This window comes from Enhydra lutris, unplaced genomic scaffold, assembly GCF_002288905.1.
Source record: "Enhydra lutris kenyoni isolate GAN:26980312 unplaced genomic scaffold, ASM228890v2 scaffoldscaffold6, whole genome shotgun sequence".
Lineage (NCBI taxonomy): Eukaryota > Metazoa > Chordata > Mammalia > Carnivora > Mustelidae > Enhydra > Enhydra lutris.
The window spans coordinates 24,357,524-24,379,966 of record NW_019154090.1 but is presented as its reverse complement, the minus strand read 5'-3'; the positions used below and the strand labels follow the sequence as shown (position 1 = coordinate 24,379,966).

General features: G+C 48.6%; 1 protein-coding gene across 4 annotated transcripts in view; it reads left to right on the top strand.

The window, feature by feature from the left end:
* Nucleotides 1–13,671, top strand: part of LOC111141387 (RALY heterogeneous nuclear ribonucleoprotein) — an 80,495-nt gene extending 66,824 nt beyond the window's left edge. For 2 of the 4 annotated variants that reach the window (XM_022493893.1, XM_022493894.1), the window contains exons 3-10: nucleotides 6,058–6,322; nucleotides 7,203–7,275; nucleotides 7,465–7,512; nucleotides 9,526–9,692; nucleotides 10,365–10,478; nucleotides 10,682–10,860; nucleotides 12,094–12,142; nucleotides 13,310–13,671. In XM_022493893.1, coding sequence (XP_022349601.1) covers nucleotides 6,067–6,322; nucleotides 7,203–7,275; nucleotides 7,465–7,512; nucleotides 9,526–9,692; nucleotides 10,365–10,478; nucleotides 10,682–10,860; nucleotides 12,094–12,138 — 882 coding nt within the window. In that variant the 5' untranslated portion in view covers nucleotides 6,058–6,066 and the 3' untranslated portion in view covers nucleotides 12,139–12,142; nucleotides 13,310–13,671. The remainder of the gene's footprint in view (nucleotides 1–6,057; nucleotides 6,323–7,202; nucleotides 7,276–7,464; nucleotides 7,513–9,525; nucleotides 9,693–10,364; nucleotides 10,479–10,681; nucleotides 10,861–12,093; nucleotides 12,143–13,309) is intronic. The other 2 variants (XM_022493895.1, XM_022493896.1) reach the window with 1 other exon arrangement.
* Nucleotides 13,672–22,443: the final 8,772 nt, after the last annotated feature.

The following is a 22,443-nucleotide window of genomic DNA, read 5'->3' as shown; positions in this document are numbered from 1 at the left end:
GAAGACAAGGCCTGTGAGTATTCTTTCCCAGCATCTCCTCAGTGCCAGCACAGAGGGCAATATTTAGGAAATGTTTGTTGACTGAGTGAAGGGGATAGGAATTGGGTAGTAATAACTACAGTCCTCTATCCTTTTAGAGTATGTTGCAGAGGCAACAGAGCACTTTCACATTGATTAGCCCATTTGATTTTATATCCAATCTGAAAGGTAATCAGGACAAAGATTATTCCTGTTTTCAGAAGCAGCATGATAAGTCTCAGAAATGGTGTGACTTGTTGCAGGTCACACATCAGAGCTCAGGCCAGGCCTGCTGAACCTGTAGCCTGGACCCCTCACCCCTACACCCCTCCTCCCCACTATTCACATATTGGGGGCTAGGGTTTCTCAGGGAAGTGGGAATTGTCAGGAACTAAAGAGCATTCCTTGGGAAATTAGTCCTGTCTGGCCAGTAATGATCATTTGGGCAATGCTAATGAGCTGGGGCCTGGTGAGTTTAATGAGATTAATAGATGTTCTGTCATCCTTGGCCGCCTGTTAACCAGGAGCCTCTGGACCAAGGAGGCCCTGGGCACTGATCAGTCTAATTGTTTGGCTTTCTCCAGAAATAGCCTCACCACCACTGGTATTTATTTTCCTTCAAAACCACCCAATATCTCTAGAGTTAACTAAGGGCAGAGGTCTGGCCACAAGCTCGTGTGATCCTCATCTGCACGTTAGAGAATAAGGCCAGAGCTTTTGAGCAGGACTGGCCTAGACAGAGGCTTTAAATAGTCACTGGGGTGCATCAGGACTAAGAGCAGCTGCTCTTCTTTTGAAATTGGTGTTTTTAAGAAGAAGAGATCCAGGGGGCGCCTGGGTGGCTCAGTCGTTAAGTGTCTGCCTTCGGCTCAGGTCGTGATCCCGGGGTCCTGGGATCGAGCCCCACATCGGGCTCTCTGCTCAGCGGGGAGCCTGCTTCCTCCTCTCTCTCTGCCTGCCTATCTGCCTGCTTGTGATCTCTGTCTGTCAAATAAATAAATAAAATCTTTAAAAAAAAAAAAAAAGAAGAGATCCAGTGTCAGGGAGGAACTAGAGTTGGGGCAGTGGGCATTCTGATGGCTAAGTGCCTCCGAGGTCATGCTGAAGACTAGACTCGAACCTGATAGCCAGAACTGGGAGGGTGAAAGGATTGACATGGCAGAGCCAGAGACCTGGGACAGTTGCTGAAATGGTGTGTAGAAGCCTGGATTCAAGTCCCTTAGCTACTCCCTTTACTAGGTTGGATAGCCTGAAGTAAGTCACTTACCTTGCTGATCCCTCAGCTTTTCATCTATTAGATGAGACTGACAGTGTCTGGATCAAGAATATAAACTGGTTTTGTTCACGAAAATCCTGTTCAGGGGCACCTGGGTGGCTCAGTGGGTTAAGCCTCTTCCTTCAACTCAGGTCATGATCTCAGGGTCCTGGGATTGAGCCCCACATTGGGCTCTCTGCTCAGCAGGGGTCCTGCTTCCTCCTCTCTCTTCCCCTGCCTCTGCCTACTTGTGATCTCTCTGTCAAGTAAACAAATACAATCTTTAAAAATAAAATCCTGTGCAGACATGAGATGTTGTAGTAGAAAGGGAAAAGGATGAGGACGAAGGAGAGGCTGTTATTTAATCAGGATGAAGTATTCTCTCACCTTGGCAATCAGTACCCAAGGCATCTCTATGAATAGGCACTATGGTCAGAAGTCAGACCGACCTGGGTTCCAGTTCTGGCTTTGCTCTATTAACCCATTACTTGGCCTCTCTGAGTCTTCCTTCCCATATTTAAAATACCTCCTCACAGGGCTGTTGTGAGTATTAGATAAGGTTGGATATATAAAGTCTGACACTGAGTAATTAGAGGCTCTTCTTAACCTTGATGGTTCTCTGAGGGGTCTCATTTACCCAGAGTTCAGGGGCAGTCATACCTTTTAGGGTTTTTCTACCTTTAGAAAGTCTTGTCACTTTACCACATGTTCAGGCTGGCTCTTGGTTTCTAAAACATAGCTTCCATCTAAAAGTTTCAGCTGAGAAAAACGATTTGTTTTTGCCAGATTTCCTCTGTTTCTTATTAGCTTGGAGAAGTGAGCCCATCCCTTCTAGCTGTAAATTGCATTTCAAAGCCTGCGTCTCTGGTGGGTTTTAATTAGCTTAAGGGCCCAGCTTTTATGCAGCAATTGTGTCTCCAGCAGGTAAAGGTAGAGACACATACTTGGGAGCCAGTCCCTAGTTTTCCTTAAAAATAGCATATCTGGGGGCGCCTGGGTGGCTCAGTGGGCTAAGCATCTGCCTTCGGCTTGGGTCATGGTCTCAGGTCCTGGGATCGAGCCCCGCATTGGGCTCTCTCTGCTCGGCGGGGAGCCTGCTTCCCCCTCTCTCTCTGCCTGCCCCTCTGCCTCCTTGTGACCTCACTCTCTCTCTGTCAAATAAATAAGTAAAATCTTCAAAAAAAAAAAAAAATAGCATATCTGGATTGCCCCCTCCCAGCCCCTCACTGTCCTGAGGGTTGTCTCTCGCCCTCCCAGAAGAAGAAATGGAATATAAGAACCCTAGACTTAAAGGAACAGTTGGATTCTTGGCCCTGCTACTCATGGGCTTGGGGCATTGTGGCCAAGGCCATTCCCCTCTGTTCCTCAGAGCGAGGGCCTATAAACTCCTTGTTCACTGAAGTCCCTGCTAATCTGACATTGCAGAAGTCTCTGGAGATTAGTCTGGTTCTTTCTTCCTCTCTCCACCACCATCAAGAACAGTCTCTCTACCCACCTTTTCTTGGTTCAGTGCTAAGCATGGGGCCTCTAGGGGCTGTAGACACCTTGCTCTCAATTACACAGCTAATCTGTGAGGCAGAGCTTGGCCCACGGGGAAATAGCTTATCAAATCAAGCTGCTGCTGCTGAATAGGATGTCAGTATTTTCTAGGATTCCTACTCTTAAGCTACGGGGAAGCCTGGGAAAACCAAGAAAGAATTGTGTGGGGAAGATTGAATTGGGGGTGGTTGGTCTGTTGGGGGGTAGAGGGTGTTTGGGTCAGACTCTAGTCTCATTAAGTCTCATTAAGAAATGTCTGGGACCTCCGACCCCAGTGGTCTGTGCACCACGCCCCCTTTAGGTAGGGCTATGCTCCTGGGACACTATTGTTACTGCTTTCTTCCTAATATTTATTGGGCACTTACTGTGTGTGTCCCAGGCTTCATCAGGCTTGCCTCTAACAGTTGCAGGGCAGAACAAAGAGTACAGATGGAGACTTAGATACTATATGTCTAAATATTTGAAGGTTGTAAGTGAAGCTAACAGATTTTAAGGTTCATAACAACCTGGAAGACCGTGTCCAAATTTAGAATTCTTGACTCTTCGGGATTCTGTACCTGAACGTAGCAGTTCCAGAAGAGCTGGTCTGGGCATGCTCTTCATTTCCTACCCCCAAGTTGTTCCCTCACTTGCAGGAATCTCATAAACATGTTTAAACACAGAAGGTTTCTCATATCCCCACAGACAGCTGTCCCTTTGGGCTTAGGAAGTATGCATAATAGCAGCACACACAGCCCTTGGAGACTGTCTTTGAAAGCAGTAGAGGGCTGATTAGATAGGGAGGGGTTGGTTCCTGGAGCATGCTTTGGGAGGGCATTTCTTCATGGTCCTGCAGATGCCTCACCCAGAATGGCCACAGGCATACTCTTTCGTAGCCTTTGTGTGACATGGCTTCTGGCTGCCTTTTCTTGGCATTATGCAGAATGCTCCAGTCTGATTTTGACCCTCATTTAGAATCCACCTTACTGGTGGCAGTGTTACTAGAACAGAGAAGTTCAGCTAGTCATTTATTAGATCCCATAAAGAGCTTTAACTACTTGCAAAGTCCTTTTCTGTACATGGTCCCAAACCCCAGGTGACAAGAGAAAAAACGGAGTATGGCCAAACCTCAACTTTACTCACCAGCCAAGGAGTGAGTGCTGATCCTGCTGTATCACTAAACACAGGTGTTTAACAAATGCTTACAGCTTGGTGGTATTACAGGCTCCTGACAGAGGTCTTGGGGAACCTAGCACCTGTCATGTCCCTGCCAGGACAGTGCAGAGGTAGTAGTCACCAACAGGTCTAAACCATCATCACCCTCTCCTTCTATCTTGGTCTACACCCCAGGCCAGTGGTTGGTTCCTTCCAGCCAAAGTAGGTGACACCTCCCCTCATGGCTCTGAGCTGAACCAGCCAGGAGAGTTATCTGATGGCCATGGAGGAGCCCCACAAACTTCTGTGTATGTCCATGGATGGACAAGGAATTAACATTGGAATGCCTTGTCATCCAAGTAGGAGAGGGATTATTAGGACTGAGCAATGGGGTCCCCAGGGGAACCCACGTACATTGAGCATTTTCTACTGCACATGGACAGTAAGTATTAAGTGTTTTCATGGGTGAGGTCTTTTGTGTTCTTCACTGCTTAATAAATGGTGATTGGATGCAGAAGTATACTGAGTAACAAAAAAAGAGTCTGTCCCTTCCAGGCCCTTTCCAAAGCTGGCAGCAACCCTTTCATCAATAGCAGTGCCCTCTCAGCCCCTGTCTTTTACTTAGGATGGTGCACACGTGACCCTAGTATATCCGTGGAGCTACTGCAAGCCCACCATAGGAATAGGTTTCTTCAGAATTCTTCTCAGGGCCAGCCTGTGGTTTCCTTGCAGTCATTGCCATCTGCTGGTCAGAACATGCCAGCTTCCAGGCAGGAAGGATGGAAGAAAAGGGTCTCTTATCCTAGTGGAGCAATAAATACGGCTTTCCCAACTTGTACTATGCTCTAATTCTCTGAAAAGAAGCTCCCTCTGCCCAAAAAGATTAGCTTAGTAGGTAGGTGTTTACGGTTAGCTTGGGCTGGTGCTAAAGACCCCTACCGCTTGGGGTCTTTAGCACCTTCTGTAGTAGCTCAGCAGCAGGAGTATTTAAATAGGAGTGTTCCAAAAGGGAGTTGTACCGTGCCAGTGAGCGGAAGGCTGGTCCAGGAAGTATAAATACCAGTACTTAATGTTAGGCTTTTCCTACTGTCTTCAAGCCTCTTCTTCCCTTCTGGAGCTTGTCCTCTGATGTAACCTGTGTCATGGGTAGGAGAGATTTGTAGAGTCCTTTGGGGAAAAGACATTGCCAGGGTGTAGAGAGCAAAGAGTAGGTACGATATGATACCTAAGCAAACAACAAAATTTGAATGAGTCAGTGTAAAAATGGGTAACTTTAAAAAATTAATTTATTAAAAACAGTTCTTTGGTAAATATTATAGTATTTAAATTGGCTTTAGCTCTGGGAAGGAAAGTGATAGAGCTGGGAAAAAAAAATGGGCTATAGGGACCAACTGACCTGGGTTTGAGTGCTCATTCCTGGCAAGTTTAAGAACTTACTGGGGTCTATTTCTAACAAAATACAACAATAGTAATACTGTTTATAGGGTTTTCTGATTACTCAATATTGCGTGCCACCCTTAGCCTGCAGTGAGTGCTCAGGGAGGCTTGTTTAGCTCACCTTTTAAAAAAATGACTGGTGACAGTAAAGACGGCCAAAGCTAGGTCAATGTCTGGATCAGACTGAGCAATTTTCATAATGTAGTACTGAGCACTCAAACCTGCTCAAACTCAGAGCAGGTTTTACTTGCAATTTCCCTGTGACTTCTTTGCCATGGTTCTACATTAAAGGAACAGAAGAAAAATGATGGAAGGTCTTCAAATTTAGATCCTGCAAGGGGTAACATTTCCAATAAGCATTAAAGAAGGAATGGGTTTAAAAGAATTAGACTCAGGAGACCAGGGTTCAAATCCTAGCCCTGTTGCTCACTGACATTGTGTCCTCTGAATGTGCATTTTCTCCTTTGTGAATTGGTCTGGTTCTGCTTCTGCCAGTACCAAATGAGGGACCATGAGGTCAGCAGTCCAGTAAGTTATAAAAAGGGGAGGCTGGGTGCTATAGGCGTGTATGTGTAGCAGGGCACAAAGCCTTCCAGTTTAGCCAGGATGTGGGCTATGGGTGGCCCTTGAGCCTAACTGGGGGACCCAGCTTCACAGTGGCTCTCTCTCTTCAGGTGGCTACCATGTCCTTGAAGATCCAGACAAGCAACGTAACTAACAAGAATGACCCCAAGTCTATCAACTCTCGGGTCTTCATCGGAAACCTCAACACAGCTGTGGTGAAGAAGTCAGATGTGGAGACCATTTTCTCCAAGTATGGCCGTGTGGCCGGCTGTTCTGTGCACAAAGGCTATGCCTTTGTCCAGTATGCCAACGAGCGTCATGCCCGGGCAGCTGTGCTGGGAGAGAATGGGCGGGTGCTGGCCGGGCAGACCCTGGGTAAGCGTCTCTCCTTGGCCTTGCTCCTGGTGTTCTCCTGAGCAGGTTCCACCGTTGACTTTCTAGCTTCTCTCTTAGGCCCTTTTCTGTTTCCCTTGCTACTACCCACTGCCTTTATCTGAAATGTTACAACTTTTAAATAGTTGTAAATTACATGTAAGTTATAAATTAGGTAGTCATAAAATCTGCCTAGAGGGGAGTATTTCGGAGCTTCTCAGAATTGCTTCTGTGTTGTCTCTTATGGTTCCAGTTAAAATGCAGATTCCTAAGAAAAAGGGAACAGAGTGGACTAGCATAACCTATAACGTTGGGCTATAGATAGCATAGGTTAGAACTTTTCATGAGAGCTGGGAGGAGGGGCTGGGAGCACAAGGTGAAGTATGTGCCTTTGGCCTTGGTGATACATACGTATATGTGATATCCATATAGATACAGATTTCCATACCTATATATACATACATATACATACCTATATCTGTATCTATATCTATATATCTATATAGATGTTGGAGTCAAGTCTCCACGTACTTGAGAGTATAGTTGTTATTTTTGTGTGTGACTTGATTACCTGGATACATGAACGTGTGAAGATATACATGAAGATATATATTTGAAGTCTTTATGTGCACGAGTGTACCTGAGAGTGCATGTGATGTCCATGGCATGCGTGTGAATGATAAGCTTGTGAGCATGCATGCGGGTGTCTGAATGTATATTGATTTGTAAATAGGCCTGTCTCTGTGATGTGTGGGTGTGAATAATGTGTGAAGACCTCTGTTGGCCGTTTAGTTAGGACAGTCCACGTGTACCTCACATAAGCACATAGAAATCGCTGCTCATGTGCTGCCAGCGCCTGACTGTGCCTCCTCCCTCCACACAGATATCAACATGGCTGGAGAGCCCAAGCCCAACAGACCTAAGGGGCTAAAGAGAGCGGCATCTGCCATATACAGGTGGGGCGCTCTGTCTTGTCTGTCTCCATCTGGGTGGGATTGGTTCCTCTTCGCACAGAGGGAGAAAACACTGGTTGGCGACAGTGTGCTGAGCCTAGAATTTGGGGAGGCGTTTGGAGATGAGGGCCTGTGGAGAGTGGGCTGAATGGCTGTCCCTAAGCCCTGGCCCTCTCCCCTTTGTTTCCCCAGTGGCTACAGCTTTGACTATGATTACTACCGGGACGACTTCTACGACAGGTGAGCAGGGGAGGGGCGTGCCCAGGCATGAAACAGCCAAGCTGGAAGGGTCCTGAGAGATTGCTGGTGCAGCCCATTCAGTCCTCCAAGTGGGAACCAGAGCCCACAGGTGTGGACAGGCATCTGCCCAAGTCTGCTTCACAAATGGGTGGCAGAGCTGGGACTAGGGTCTAGTTCTGCAGGTGCCCAGGTCAGAGCTTTCCCCCACCTCACGCTGTTTCCCACTTTCTGGCTGCCCTTCTTCCTCCTAATCCTAGGGTGGGACTCGATAGCAAGGGACATGTAAACATAGCACGTTGGATTACAGAACAGGTTACAGGAGTAGGTGCAGGGAGTTTGAGCCCTCATGCTCCTGCTGTTTACTCTCCTTACCTACTGGAGGTGCTCAGCCAGGTGGAAGGGACCTCAGAGCTCAGTGTAAGCCCCTGGCCTTTCATTTATAGCGAAGAGGCCAGCGGTCCTGTGGAGGTCTGAATTAGTCCCCGGCAGCCTATGTCCCACCCTTCATCAGACCCCAGCCTTGAGCTGTGGGCTCCATTCCATAGCACCAGCCACATTCTTGAGGCTGATCTTGAATCATGATGAGGCTGTTCCAAACTTCTTCCTCCCTCCCTCTCTTCCTCTCTCCTGCTTGGCCCATGGGAAGGAAGAACAGAACCTCTCAGAGCCTTGGTTTTCTCACCTCTGAATGGTTTCAGGAGATAGTATGGTGTAGTGGAACATGCCCTAGCCTGGGAGTCAGAAGACCTGGGTGCTAATCTCAGCTCTGCCACTGAATGGATTGTGTGACTTTGGGCAGATGCCCTCCCAGTCTTGAAATGGGCTTTTGCACCAAGTGATCCCTCAGGGCTCCTGCAGCTCTGGGATTCTGTGGTTCAGTGATTCTGACCAAGGCCAGAGCCGCCCCCTCCCCTTAGGGCAGAAATGCAGGGTCCGGGACTGGATCCATTCCCAGAGACTCTTCATCTCCAGCCATCACCACCCCAAGGCAGGGGCTCTCTCAATAAATGAGTGCCAAGCCATGGGACATTGAATTGCCTAGGGATGGCATGTTTTCTGGCTGTCTCAAAAGTGAGCCCATAGTGTACCCCTAAGGCTACTTGTTCCCTGCAGAAAGGTAATAGTAGCAGATGTGGTGCGAGAGACACCCCCCGCCCCCACCTCAGCCTACAAGCTTCTGCCTGATGGGCAGGATTAAGAACCCTCTTGGAGAGGGCTGTGTGTTGACATGGGGCCAGTCTATAGTCTTGGAGCCCAGGGCTCTGATTTGAGCTGCCGAACCTTGATATTCTGCCGATCTCTTCCCCTCCATCTCTGAAGTAGACTAGAGGGATGGGGTGATTAAGGGAGCCCAGAATGAGGATGAGGGCTTGGACTCCATTCTCATGCCCCTGAGATCATAGGCTCCTGGTTTGAGTCTCAGTACCCTGGCCTTCCACCTATCACACCTTTTAACATGTGTTTTTAACCAAGTGTTCTCATTCTCTGCCCTCACAGCAGCCTTTGGGAGGGATGGGGGCTTGGCACAGAATTTGGAGCCATCCTCATGAAGCAGATGGGAAAACTGAGGCTCTGGCAGACTTAGGGATTCCCCATTCCCATATCTTTCTGTTCCCAGCTGGCAATTTGCATTGGTTTAGGGACATTTGCAAACTCTGACCAGAGGTTGAGGTGGCAGTTGACTGAGCAGAAGCCGGGTCAGGTAATACAGGAGATCTGGGGAAGGCTTCTTTCTGGGGGTCATCTCAGTTGGCTCCTTTCTTGAACTGGGGCTATAACCATTACCACCCACATGCCCTTACCCTACCTGACTGGCAGGAAAGGTGGATGGAATGAGACTCCCAGCAGCTTTTAAGGTCCGAAAAGCCTTTCCTTTTAACCCCCCAGGACTTGGTGAGAGCAGGCAGAAGAGTGTAGCACAGGTTGCCCACCGGCCCCATGTTGGTCTAGAGTCGCAGTGCCCTCTGGTGGCCACAGGCCATGCTGCAGCCTCTGGCCCGTTTGCCCCTACAGGCTCTTCGACTATCGGGGCCGCCTGTCACCTGTGCCAGTGCCCAGGGCCGTCCCTGTGAAGCGACCCCGGGTCACAGTCCCCTTGGTCCGGCGCGTCAAAACCACCATACCTGTCAAGCTCTTTGCCCGCTCCACAGCCATTACTGCCAGCTCAGCCAAGATCAAGTGTGAGTGACTAGATCTTCCTAGATCTTTTTTGTTTTTCTTATTAGCAAAATAACAGAATCACATATTTTTACATTGGAAAATAGATGAAGGAACAAATCTCCCACAGTTCTGCTGCTCTGACACAACCAAGTGAGTATTTTTATGCATTTCTAAGAGGAAAAGGCTGACTTTTGAGGAGGAGGGGCTTGGGTTGGACACAGAAATGTCCAGTGCTGTGACATGGAACCCAGTGAGGAGAAGCTGTCATCTTTCCTCTAGTAAGGACAAGTTTGCACAGGCCCCCTACTCCACATTCATTCTGGTGTACACATGGCCGTAGTCAGGCACCCAGAAAATCTGATGGTAAAAGACCTGCGTTTATACACCTGAAATCTGGGCATCATCCTATAACACGAAGACAAACACATAAGCTTGCTCAGGTGCACACCACACCTGCACTCTTCTCCATTTCCAGTCCCTTTCAGGGGAAAGGTCCCAAGTTCAGAAAGGCTAGCTGGTTACTGTAGGCATAGCCTCAGACGGCTCTAGCCTTTTCCCTGGCCAAAGAAATGCAGGTGAGGACAGTTCCTGCCTTGGCCTGCCTTCCTAGTTGATTGAATGGGGCTGGGGTCTTACGTTAGTGTCAAGCTCCCAGCCCCTGGGTGACAACCCTTTACTCCCTTCACTCCCAGTAAAGAGCAGTGAGCTGCAGACCATCAAGACAGAGCTGACACAGATCAAGTCCAACATCGACGCTCTGCTGGGCCGCTTGGAGCAGATTGCTGAGGAGCAGAAGGCCAACCCAGGTCAGCTTCCAAGGGTCTTTGCCCAGCTCAGTGAGCGGAGGGCAGAGTGTGGGGAGGACAGTGCATAGGGCAGAGAGAGGAGCTGTGGCTGTCAGTGCCACCTGGATCCACTGTAATGAGGCCTAGCTTCTAGTAAGATACTGCCCTGGGCAGCTGCCCCAGGCTGAGTTTTATTCCCTTCTTCCCTCCCCTTTCCCCTCAAGATGGCAAGAAGAAGGGCGAAAGCAGCAGTGGCAGTGGTGGGGGTAGTAGTGGTGGCAGCAGCCGGCCACCAGCCCCCCAAGAGGACACGGCTTCTGAGGCAGGCACGCCCCAGGGAGAAGCACAGACTCGAGACGACGGCGATGAGGAGGGGCTGCTGACACACAGTGAGGAAGAACTGGTGAGGGCACGGAGAAGAGGGGCTTGCAGGAGGGCAGCGGGTGGGGGAAGTGGAGAGCAGAGCCTCTGAGCTGGTTGGTGGCCCTGTGAGCTCCCTCCTTCCTCTTTCCCTGGGGTTCTAGCCCTGTGAAGAAGAGCAGGGGAATGCCTATTTCAGCTGCCAGTCCAAAGTCCCACTGAGGCCTGAGGTAGACCTCTCTTCGGTCCAGGGCCCATTCTAGATTCGGTTTCTGAACAGGTTGGAGGAGGGAGGAATCGGGCTCAAGGGAGTGCACATGGTCTGCAGAGCTCCAGAGGGCAGGACTGGGATTGCCTAGGGAAGCCACTGGAAGGTTGGGTATCCACCCTACCTGAGGATTTTCTAAAAGCCATTACTGCCCAAGTATGAAAGAAGGGCAGGGAGGCATGGAGTCATGGAGGGAGCTCTCCGTTACTGGAACTCTTCAGAGTGAGACTGGGAAGCCATTGGCAAGAAGCTTTATTATTATATAAAGTAGCAAGGTAGACCAGATTCAGAGTGTGTAAGACAATTGTTGTGTGCTTACTGCCCATTTACCTAAAGGCACTCAGTGAGCACCAGGCCCTGTAGTTTCTGACTTCATTTAACCTTAACAACAGCCTTTCGCTTTGCAAAGTATTACTCTTCCCAGCTTTTACCCAGTGAGGAAACTGAGACTCAGAAGAGTAGAGTAACTTGCTCAGGGCCTTATAAATAATAAGGGCTGAGCCAGAATTAAAGCCCAGACTTCTTCACCAGGTCTGGAACTTTATCCTTTCATCAGTGCTGGGTCCTGGCAGGAGGACAGAAGCCACCATACTTAGGAGGCCCTCCTCCTCATGCCCCTACCTCATCTCTCTTTTTTTGACCCAGTTACTCTCTTAGGTATAGCAGTCTCTATAAAGACCCTAACAAAGGCTTAGGTGCCCCAAAGATGGGGAGCTCACCAGTCTACTAGGCTTTCAGCCTGCTGCAGTCTGAGAAGGCCTTTCTATGCAGAAATGTGTCCTCTGCTGCAGCTAGAACATCCTTGACTGGTCCCTTCTCTCTTCTGGGGGGTCCCCAGACCATCCTGTCGGAATTCCAAGCCAGCTGTGTTGAGACTGTTCATAATCATTCCCCTTGGCTTTCTGTCCCTCTTTGGAGTTTGGCCTCCAGATGTGCTCTGGGCCCCCAGGGACGACTCAGAGTTGGGAGTGAGTGATGAGTGGTTTCTTGTTGCCTCCTCCCTATCAGGAGCACAGCCAGGACACAGACGCGGAGGATGGGGCCTTGCAGTAAGCAGGTACGGGGGTCCAGGTGGATGGGGGTGAAGTCAGACAGACCTGTCAGGGTCGTGCTATGCCCATTGAGGAAGGCTCCCCCATCCTCAGCCATTCTACTGTGCTCCTTTGTGGTGGGAGCTTGGTAGGCTGTGGGAGCAGCAGCCGTGGATGGGCTAGCCGGTCCAGCCCTGCAGGGGTTCCCTCGGTGCACTCCGGGTGTGTTGCCCATCTCCTCTGCCCTTGAAGAGCTCTGAGTCTGAGGGAAGACACAAACCGTTACCAGTGTGAGCCTCATGAGGGGCTAGAGAGCCAGGAGGTCAGAGAGGGATGCGGTGGAAGAGCTGATAATACGTAGTTGAGCCTGTTGAGGGTTGAGGGAGAGGCATCTGAGGGAACAGCTTTAGCCAAGCTCAGGGGCTCTGGTGGTCCTCAGTATGCGGGAGTCAGCCAGGAGCCTCCTGCAGCGGTAGTCTTGGCTCTGCATGGTCAGGGCGAGTTCCTTATCAGCTCTTCATCATCAGAGAGGGTTGGTTGTGCTGGGCTAAGGGCCGGGACTTAATCTTGCTGGGAGGAAAGGTTGTGATGGGGCCGGTGTACCAGATGTGGGGTCTGAGGCACTGAGAGGGGCAGGCCGGTAACGTGTCTCACCAGTCCCAAGGTGTTAATCTGGTGGAGCCTAGATTTGAGTCCAGGGGTGTGTGGCCTCGCAGCCTGCTCTCGGGCAGTGTCCACCACCTTGCTCTGCTCCATTCCTTTGGGGGCCATGTTCACGGTAACACAGGTTTGGGTGGCGGAAGGCCTCAAAGCAGCATAGGTGTCTTTGCATAAGACACATCATGCTGTAAGATGCTCCACCAGCAGACAGTTTAGGAAATTCTGTATCTGTAGTCTATCCTCTCGGGAGCTTCCTGGTTTGTTTTGCCAAAGAGGCTAACTTGGACTTCGTGAAGCCAGTTCACAGATGAGATGCAGGGCTCAGGTCAGGAAATGGAGGCTCAGGGAGAGGGAGGGACTCACCCAAAGTTGCATGTCCAGAAAATTAGAAGACCAGAGCCAGAGTGCAGGCATGTGTCTGTCTGCTAACAGCAAACACCATTCTCCCCTTTGTCTTCCCAACCCTAGTTATCAAGAGTACTGGGGGCTCTTCCTCTCAGCCTCAGTCTCTCCTTTGTCTTTCTCTTTCTCAGCCTGGCAGGAGTGATGGCCACCGGCAGGAGAAGGGCATGCACTGTACCAGGCCTAAAGCTGGGCACCCACCCCTGGAAACTGCCCCCAGCGGGTCCCAGGAGAGCTGGCAGCAGGCACCTCCTCCCCCACACATCCCAGCCAGTGCCACATCCTCTGCAGGTGGAGTTATTGGCCTCCCCTTCCCAAGTGCCCTCCCTTTTGGCACTGTCCAGGCCAGAGGGCAGAGCACAGAGGTTTCCCTACACTCTACCTCCCCTCCCAGGACACTCCCAGGCTTGGGGTTTTTCTATAGGTTTGGAGAGGGGAGGGTCACAGGGAGGGTACCCTGACAATAAAGAGATTGGATCCCAACTTGCTCTGAGATGGGATGGTTTGTGTTTTCTTATGGTACCTGGGCCTTCCTGCCCAGCCATAGTCTGGTCTAGTCTGTTTCACCCCATTCTTTTCCCTCCCTCACTCCTCCTGGCTAGGGAGCTTTGGCTAGGGTGCCTAATACTTGTGTGTCTGGGCCTTAGTTTCCACAGCTAAAATGGGGATAAAAATGGCCAGTAAGGTTGTTGGGGAGGGTCAGATGTCCCTGTCCCCAATTGGCTTAAGTGTCAGGCAGTTGTGACCCACTTTGGTTAGGCAGCGGTAGGTCCAGGTTTCAGCTTCTCACTCAAGTCTGTTTTTCCCAGCTCTGAGATGGTTCTAGAGTCCACCTCTTCTTCTCCTTCCCTGTTCTAGTTTAGGACAGTATTTTTTTTCACTCGGGCTTTGTCCTCTCACCGGCTTCCCAGTCCCTAGCTTCTCCCTGCCCCATTTCCCAGTGCTTTATCTGAGTCATGTATCTTCCCTGTAAAACCCTTACCTGACTGCTCACCATCAGGACAAAACCCCAACTCCCGTACATGAGCTATATTCCCTGGCCTCTCCTCTCCCTTGTTACCACCTCTCTTTTCTGGCCCACTGAGAACAGGTCCCTCACTCTCCTAGGCAGCAAGGAATGGAGCCCCAGTCCAGTTGACCTCAAGCAATAGGAGGTTGCCATCAGAAGAGCTGTGCCTCCCTCTACCTGTCTTGGGTCACCTGTCTAGGTGTTTGCTCTGTTCTCTGACAACTGGTGATGTTCCTTCAGATTTCCACTTCTGTCCTAACTTCACCCCCACAGGTTGAGCGAATTCCCTTTGTTCAGATTTCCAGGAGAGATCACCTGCTGCGGGGGATCTTTCTGAGTCACTCCTAGGTTATGAGTACCTTCCCCTCTGAACTGGGTCATAAAGGTGTGGCCACTTGGACTGGTCTCTCTGGTCTGGAGCTTTGTTCCAAAGTCTGGCATGTACTCTTCTTGTTTCTACTTTCTCCACCTGAGAAATACCCACTCCTCCTCAAACTGCTCTTCTAGTGCTGGCATCTTTGAGAAGTATTTCTGATTGGCTTACTGTTCTTCAGAAATTGTTCATTCTTTTTTCCAGGCAGTTGCCCAAAACAGGAAATTTGGTCCCTTTATCACAAATTTGGGATTTGGGCTCTCCCTCATCTTTATATGTTCCTCAGAGTCTGAGGCATGCCGGAGTCCTTACTGAAAATCCTTCTCACACTAGCAGTTCTCCAGCATCGTCTCCATCAAACCTCCCCTGGAATTGGCTCCAGGTTTTGGTGGAGGATAGAGGCTGGGCTTGAGACCGTGCTTGGGCTAGGTTACCCTGGGTATGGAGTCACCCAGGAAAGTCTTTGTTGTCTCCTGGCGCCCTCCCTGGGCAGCCCTCCTGCTTGCCATTGGCAGGCTAGCATTCTGAAGCCTGAGTGCGGCTCTGTGTTCCCAAGCTGGGCAGGGTCCTGACTAGCCAGCCCACAAGGCAGCCAGAGTTCTGGACCCACAGCTGTGTCAAATGCTCCCATCGCTGCTGGCCATTGCCTCTTAGCATGATGTGGAGCAGTGTTTCTGCCTTTTTGGAGCTTTAGCTGCCCGGTGCGATCTCAGTCCCCTTATGTGTGCCTGCCAGGGACCCTGGGCAGCAAGGAAAGAGAGGATAGAGGCTGTGGCCTGCAATCTGAGAGATTCAGACTTGGGGTGAAAAATAGCCCCTGGAACTTAGACCAAAAGGTTTCAGTCTGGAGAGCTAAGGAAGGTGTCCAGTGGAAGGGGCTAGGTCTACAGGGAGTGTCCCATCTCTTTTGAAGCGGCCTCAGTGGGACATACCCATCCAGTCCTGAACTCAGTCTGTCCTTGCTGCTCAGAAGGCCAGAGCCAAGTTCTAGTGACCCACTTGCATACACATAACAGGTCTTCATGTCCCTACCTGTACACTGCCCTGGACTGGAACTTGGGCAGAGTGCAAAGAAGGGGTTTTGGACCTTTGTGGACTTCACACTGAGAGGTGGCACCAGGTTCTTGTGTCCCCAGAGCCCAGTGCTCTGTGCCTGTTGCACTGTAATAACATTGTCAGACTCTATAATGCTTTACTCAGTAGTGCTTGACCAAGGCACTCACTTTGCAGTGCTTGGGGAACAGGTAGAACAGGAGGGGCTGTGGGCTTCTATAGTATGTTAGGCAGAAAAGCAGGGAAGATCACTTCCAGGGCAGGAAGCATCTGTCCTACCCAGAGGCCCTGCCTAATCCCCCTGGCATCAGAACATATCCTAGACAGATTGAGATCCCCATCCTGGTGCCCCAGAAAAGCTCCAGAACTACATAATCCATGGGAGAACTTGAGTGGGAAACTCACATCCACAAAACCCTGCATACCCCTGCCCATCCTCCCCACGTTTGGAGCAGGGGAACATCTCTCCCTTTCCATTGCTCATCAGTTTTTGTTTATCTGTTCAATCTCTGAAAACCAAAAGGAGATGAAGGAATGTGATACCAGATTCTGCCCAAAAGATTTGTATTTGCTAGGTGTTCTGAAGATCTGAGGCTTCATTTGTGATCCTGGCAGCTGTGTTGACGGAATATTCATAATCAGTGGGTTTACTGGATTGTGAGTCAAGGCTTTCCTCCCTGTACTGCTGCCAGTAAGCTTTGTGACCCTGGGCAAGTCTTGTTCCTTGCTAGGTCTCTGTTTCCTCATCTGTATGAGGGGTTGGCCTAGATCGGGGATAGTAAATGGGCCTTACATCAGTTATTAACTTGTATAACAAACCCACTCCAAAATTTAGTACCCTTAATAACATTTATTAGCTTCTGATTGAGTGGCTTGGCAATTTGGGTTGTGCTCAGCTGGGCTTCTTCTACTTACCTCATCTGGGCTTCGATGTGGCTGAAGTGGTAATCGGCTGGAGAGATAATCTCACCTACTTGCCAAGTGGTTGGCGGGACAACAGGACGTATGTTCCCGGCATCTAGCAGGCAAGACCAGGTAAGCCCTGAGACCCAAGAGCTCTTCAAGTTCCTACTTGGGTCATGTTTGTCAGCTTTTATGGGCCAAAGCAAGTCACACGGCTAAGCCTGAACTCCTCTTAAATTGAGGAGCTTCAAAAATAGGGCCACAGTTTGCTTTTAATCCCTCTCAGGTTTTATTTCGTTTGCCATTCAGAATATTTAGTAGCATTATAGTGAACCATCTGGCAAGACCACAGAAAATGGAAGGTAGAGCTGGGCAAAAGATTCAGACAGACATCCTGGGTTTGAATTCCAGGTGGGCCACTGATTAACTTTGGGCTAATACAGATCCTTACAGCTATGGCCATACAACAGTAAACCACTTCCTGTGTATCTGCTGTGTAAAAGGCACATTTCATATTTATTTAATCTCTGTAACCACCTTTTAGGTCTATGTAATGTGAACTTTCGGTTACACGTTTTAGAACTGAGCTACAGCTTCCGGGCTTAAGCAGGAGGAAGTTTATTGTTTCACAGGTTTAAAGGTTGAGGATAGTCTTTCAGACTCCATGGGTGGAGGGAGTTCAGGAGTCATCAGGAATCTTTTTCTCTATTCCTCAGCTTTGCTTCCTCTATGGGCCTCGTTCTCCGTGGTGGCAGAGCATGGCCACAGGGTCTGAGTGTGGAGGGGGAGGGGAGAACCTCCAGAAGGAAGATAGGAATTCTCTTGCTAGAAGAAGGGAGGTTTGGGCTGACAAAAACAACAGGTCTTCATTGTGTAGTTGTGCCCATTTTGCAGATTTTATAGGCATGAGGGTTCTAAAACCTGGCCCCATTGACAGTTGGTATCTATACCCTCTCCCCTTTATCTGGACTCTGGCATGCTGTTTGTGATCAGCAGAATACAGTGATGGTGATGATGTGCCAGTCTCACAGTTCTGTTCTTAAGAACTAGCAAGTTCCACTTCTGTGGAATGTTCCAGCTGACAGCCAGCATTAGCTGTCAGATGTGAGTGAGGAAGCCTTCAAGACGAGTCCATCGCAGCCACTGGCTGAAAACCAAGTAAGAATTGCCTGGCTGAGCTCAGTTAAAGCCCAGCACCATGAGGGGGAATAATCAGTGACTGTCATTGTTTTAAGCTACAGAGTTTTGGACTAATTTGTTCCCTATCAGTAGATAACTAGAACACAATTTGTTGTATGATCTTAGGAAAGTCAGTTAACCTCTCTGAGTCACCTCTTTCTCATCTGAAAAGCAGAAAAGAGAACGTTGTTATGACAGTACTTAATGAGTTCATTTATTATAATCTAATGGAGATTCAGGTGGTTTTCTCTTTAAAAACTAACAGACTATAATTTTCTTTCCATTCCCCCCCCCCAATATCCACTTTGTTCCAAAATAGTTTCAGACAGCTTACAGAGAGAAAATCAATAGAGTATTTTAAAATAGAATATTATAAAAAGGAGGCAAAGGGAAAACATTAGCAAGCTTTTTTCCCCTACATCTAAGAATTAACTGCAGTCAAGAGTAATGTGTCCATCTGGTCATTAAACCTGTGGAGCAAGCCCAGCCGGCCCTCCTGTATATACGAGTGAATGGACACCTGCCTCCTCTGACCGGTGAGTGGGCCCCTGGTGCACATGTCCTCCTCCCTGTACCCCTGCCTCAGTCTACCTCCTGAGGGAACCGAGGTGATCAGGGTGTCCTCCTATAAAGGTGTAGCAGCCAAGTTTTGTTTGGCAAGCGCATGGGTTTGGCTTTTACAGGTGCACAGAACAGAAACGGACAGGGCTACCCATTCCCACTTTCTGACTTGGACCCCATTTCTTGTCCATCCTCTAGTCTCCTCTTACCTGTAAAACCTACCTGCAATGTTTCTCTACCCCCTGCACAGCCGTGTCCAGTTCCTTGACCACACAGGGAGCTAAGGCCAGAGACTGTCTCATTAGTTCTTTTCCATATGGGTTTTAAAAAGCAGTGTGTGACTTGGTCAGTTAAATAACTATGAAGCATATGTAAACAATTTAATTCTGTATCTACCTTTGTGGGTGGTGGTGGTGGTTTTAGTAATCTCCACATCCAACGTGGGGCTTAAAGTTATGACCCCGAAATCAGGAGGTATGTGTTCTTCTGAGCCAGGCAGGCACCGCTAATTTTGTGTTCTTAATTATGTGCCCCCCCCACCCTTCCTGCAGCATTTGACTCTGTAGAGAGATTGAACACGTCTGTGTTAGCATTTCCTGGGTGCTCTGCTAAGTTCTTTAACCGGGATTGCATTATCTTATTTAACTCCCACAATAACTCCCCAGAGTTGGAGATACTCATCCCAGATTACAGGTTGGGAAATTGAGACCTTTGGTGGAACAGTTTGCCCAAGATGATGTCTTGACTGTGAATCTTGTCTTGGAAGAGTTGGATGGCAGGATGCAAACCTGGGCAGCCCTTTCCCATATGCCTGTCACAAACTGACCCTGAAATTCCACTCCTCCTTCTTGGGACAACGATCTCTCCTGGCCCTTTCTTTGCCTCTGTACACTGTTCCTTTGCTGATTCTTCCTTGTAGGTCAGTGCCTCACCACCACCTTCTTCTGTACAGCTTCCCGGCTAACCAACTCTACAGTAGTGTGTCCCCATCTCCAACTTTAACTTAGTCCTCCCAGGAGCACCAGGGGATACATATATTTGCCCACCTGATAGCTGTACTTGGATGTCCATAAGGATTTTAGTCAAGCCCTGCCCTGTGAGGCCACCAATCTTTTTCTTCATGAGTCCTCATCTTGGGGAATGGCACCACTGTCCACCTACTTCCCATGCCAGCATCTTCTACTGGTCAGGTCATGTTCATTTTCTATCCCACTGCCTTAGATTAGGCCCTTTACTCTTACTTTATCTCTTATCTATAACCTCCAAACTAGCCTCCCTGATGCTTATTTCCCAGGTCATTCTTTTTTTTTTTTTTTTTTTTTAATTTAAAGATTTTATTTATTTGACAGAGAGAAAGAACACAAGTAGGCAGAGTGACAGGCAGAGGCCGAGGGAGAAGCAGGCTCTCTGCTGAGCAGAGAGCCCAATGCAGGGCCCAATCCCAGGACCGTAGGATCACGACCTGAGCTGAAGTCAGACTGAGCCAGGCACCCCTCCCACGCCATTCTTTACCACCATCAGTTATTCACTGCCCAGTCAATAGATTCTGGACCCCTTCCTTTCTCTTTCCAGCTCAACATCTCCCATCTCCCAATCTGACCCCTACTGTCAAGGCACACGGAACCAGTGGTGGAAAAGAATTAGAATTATCTGACTTCTGTGCCTTTACAGCTGCCGCCATTACCTCCTCCTGCAGTACGCTTTGTCTTCTCCACTGGGTTCATTATCTGTAGTTCACACACCTTCCTGATCTGAGTTAGCATTGGCCCTTCCCGTAATGCTAGTTCTATCACCACCCCTCTTAACCAGATTACATTTACAACTGGTTTGCTCATCTGTCCTCTTCACTGAACTCTAAGCTCCTGGAGGGATAGGGGACTGACTGCCTTTTGCTGCACACACTCAGGTAATACTTTTAAACATATGACACTGTCCCTGAGAGGCAGAGGTCCAGAAATGCCAGGACCTGCAACATGGCTCCCCACTTACCAGCTGTGGGGTCTTGGGCAAGTTGCTTATCCCTTCTGAGTCTACTTCCTCATCTCCATAATGGGGAGAATAGTATACCTTCCTCAAAGGGCTGCTGTGAAGAACACTAGAACGGGGCCTGGCACAAAGTTGGGACTTTGGTAGTACTAGCCACTTACCTGAAGGATTATTTTAAGAATATTTAGGAATAGCTCACAATTATTTAAGAATATAATAAAACACTTTTTTTTTTTTTAAGATTTTATTTATTTGACAGAGATTACAAGTAGGCAGAGAGGCAGTCAGAGAGAGGGGGAAGCAGGCTTCCTGCTGAGCAGAGAGCCCGATGCGGGGCTCGATCCCAGGACCCTGGGATCATGACCTGAGCCGAAGGCAGAGGCTTTAACCCACTGAGCCACCCAGGCGCCCCTAATAAAACACTTAAAAAAGAATAGGGGTGCCTGGCCTGGCTGACTTAGTGGGTAGAGCATGTGACTCTTAGTCCTAGGGTCATGAGGTCAAGCTCTATGTTGGGCATGGAGCCTACTTTAAAAAAAAAAGTGTTTAAAAAATTAGTAATACCCCAGATTCTGCGCCACAGTAGTCATATTGAATGCATGGATATATATGGGACTGAAAAATCACTCAATTCTCAGAGGCCAAAACAGTTATGATACTGAAGCTATTGGCTCACTATATGATGAGGTTTGGCCAGCTTCCCCTGTAAGATTTTGGCTTTCATCTTATTTCTGGTCCATTTAAAAAGCTCATGAAAATCTGTAGCTGATGAGGATAAATTAAAAAGATGGCTATTAAAATGTTAGTATTTAATATGAAGGCTATCCATTAATACTTATCCTTTATAACAGCTTGTCCTCCAGTAATTTCCAATGTCGTATTAATAAAACAGAACCTAAGCTTAAATCAAAGGGCAGTGATGAAAAGGGTTCAGGGAAATTTGTTATCAGGGAAGGTTTGAAAGGACAAGAGCCATGGGGGCCACAGGGGACCCAGCAAGTGTTTGGTCCTTTCTTCTCAAAAAGCACCATTAATGTGACAAAGCTCCAAGGACTATGCTTTTGTTGGGGGAGTTTGATGCCCCGATGGCCAAGGGTGGCAGGGTTTATCAGGTTCTGAGACAAGATGACCAACCCAAGAGCAATCTTCAATGGGAAGCCATTTTAGACTGTTCAGAGTCCATACTCCTAGCAGTCTTAAGAATTAGCAAATATCCATCCAAGCACTGATTTAATAAACTATGGTATAACATGGACTTCTTTGCAGTTTTAAAAAATTATGAAGACTGTACTAACTTGGAAAAATGTTTTTGATACTAAAATGTTGATAGGATTATGGGGATTAAGTTTTTAATTATAAAGCCATTTTTTTTCATTTGAAAAAGACCAAATGCTACAAAGCCCAAACTCTAAAAACACATTGCAAAAATCTAATGTTCTGTTGAAATGTGAAACCTTAGAACTGCCAAGGCAAAGGATCTGGATGGGGGAAGGTCAGGTCAGAACTGGGCCTCACATAAAATAGCATTTCTTTTAAGATGTCCAGCCAAAGTTTTTCTGCAGAGCATTTACACTGCAAGATGTCAGGGGAGAAGGGGCTATAAAAGTCTACATATTCTTGCCCCCCCCCCACCATTTTTAAAGTATAAGAGAATAAGCATGAGCATGGGGGGTGGTGCGTGGAGGAGGAAGAGAGACTCTTAAGCAGGCTCCGTGCCCATCATGGAGGCTGACACAGGGCTTAGCGTCAGGACTAACCCGAAATCAAGAGTTGGACGCTTAACCAACTGAGCCACCCGGTGCCCCCATTCTTTCTTTCTTTTAAAGAAACTCATTCAAGGGACATTTGGGTAGTTCAGTCCATTAGGTGTCTTGACTTCAGCTCAGGTTGTAATCTTGGGGTCCTGGGATTGAGCCCCACATTAGGCTCCACTTAGCGGGGAGTCTGCTTATCCTTCTGCCCACCCGCTTGTGCTCTGTCTCAAAAATCTTTGATAAAACTCAAGTACTGAACACCTACAACTTGCTAGCAACTGGTTGCTCTCAGTACTTAGGGGTGCCTGAGTTAACAAAACCCCTTGTTCTTGGTGCCTATGTTATGGTGGGCTATTTTACATGCAGTGGGCAGTGGAAATGTGGGAGTGAGCCAGGATGGGGTCAGAAAGAACATGTGCATGAGCATACTAAAGACTGAAGCAGTCA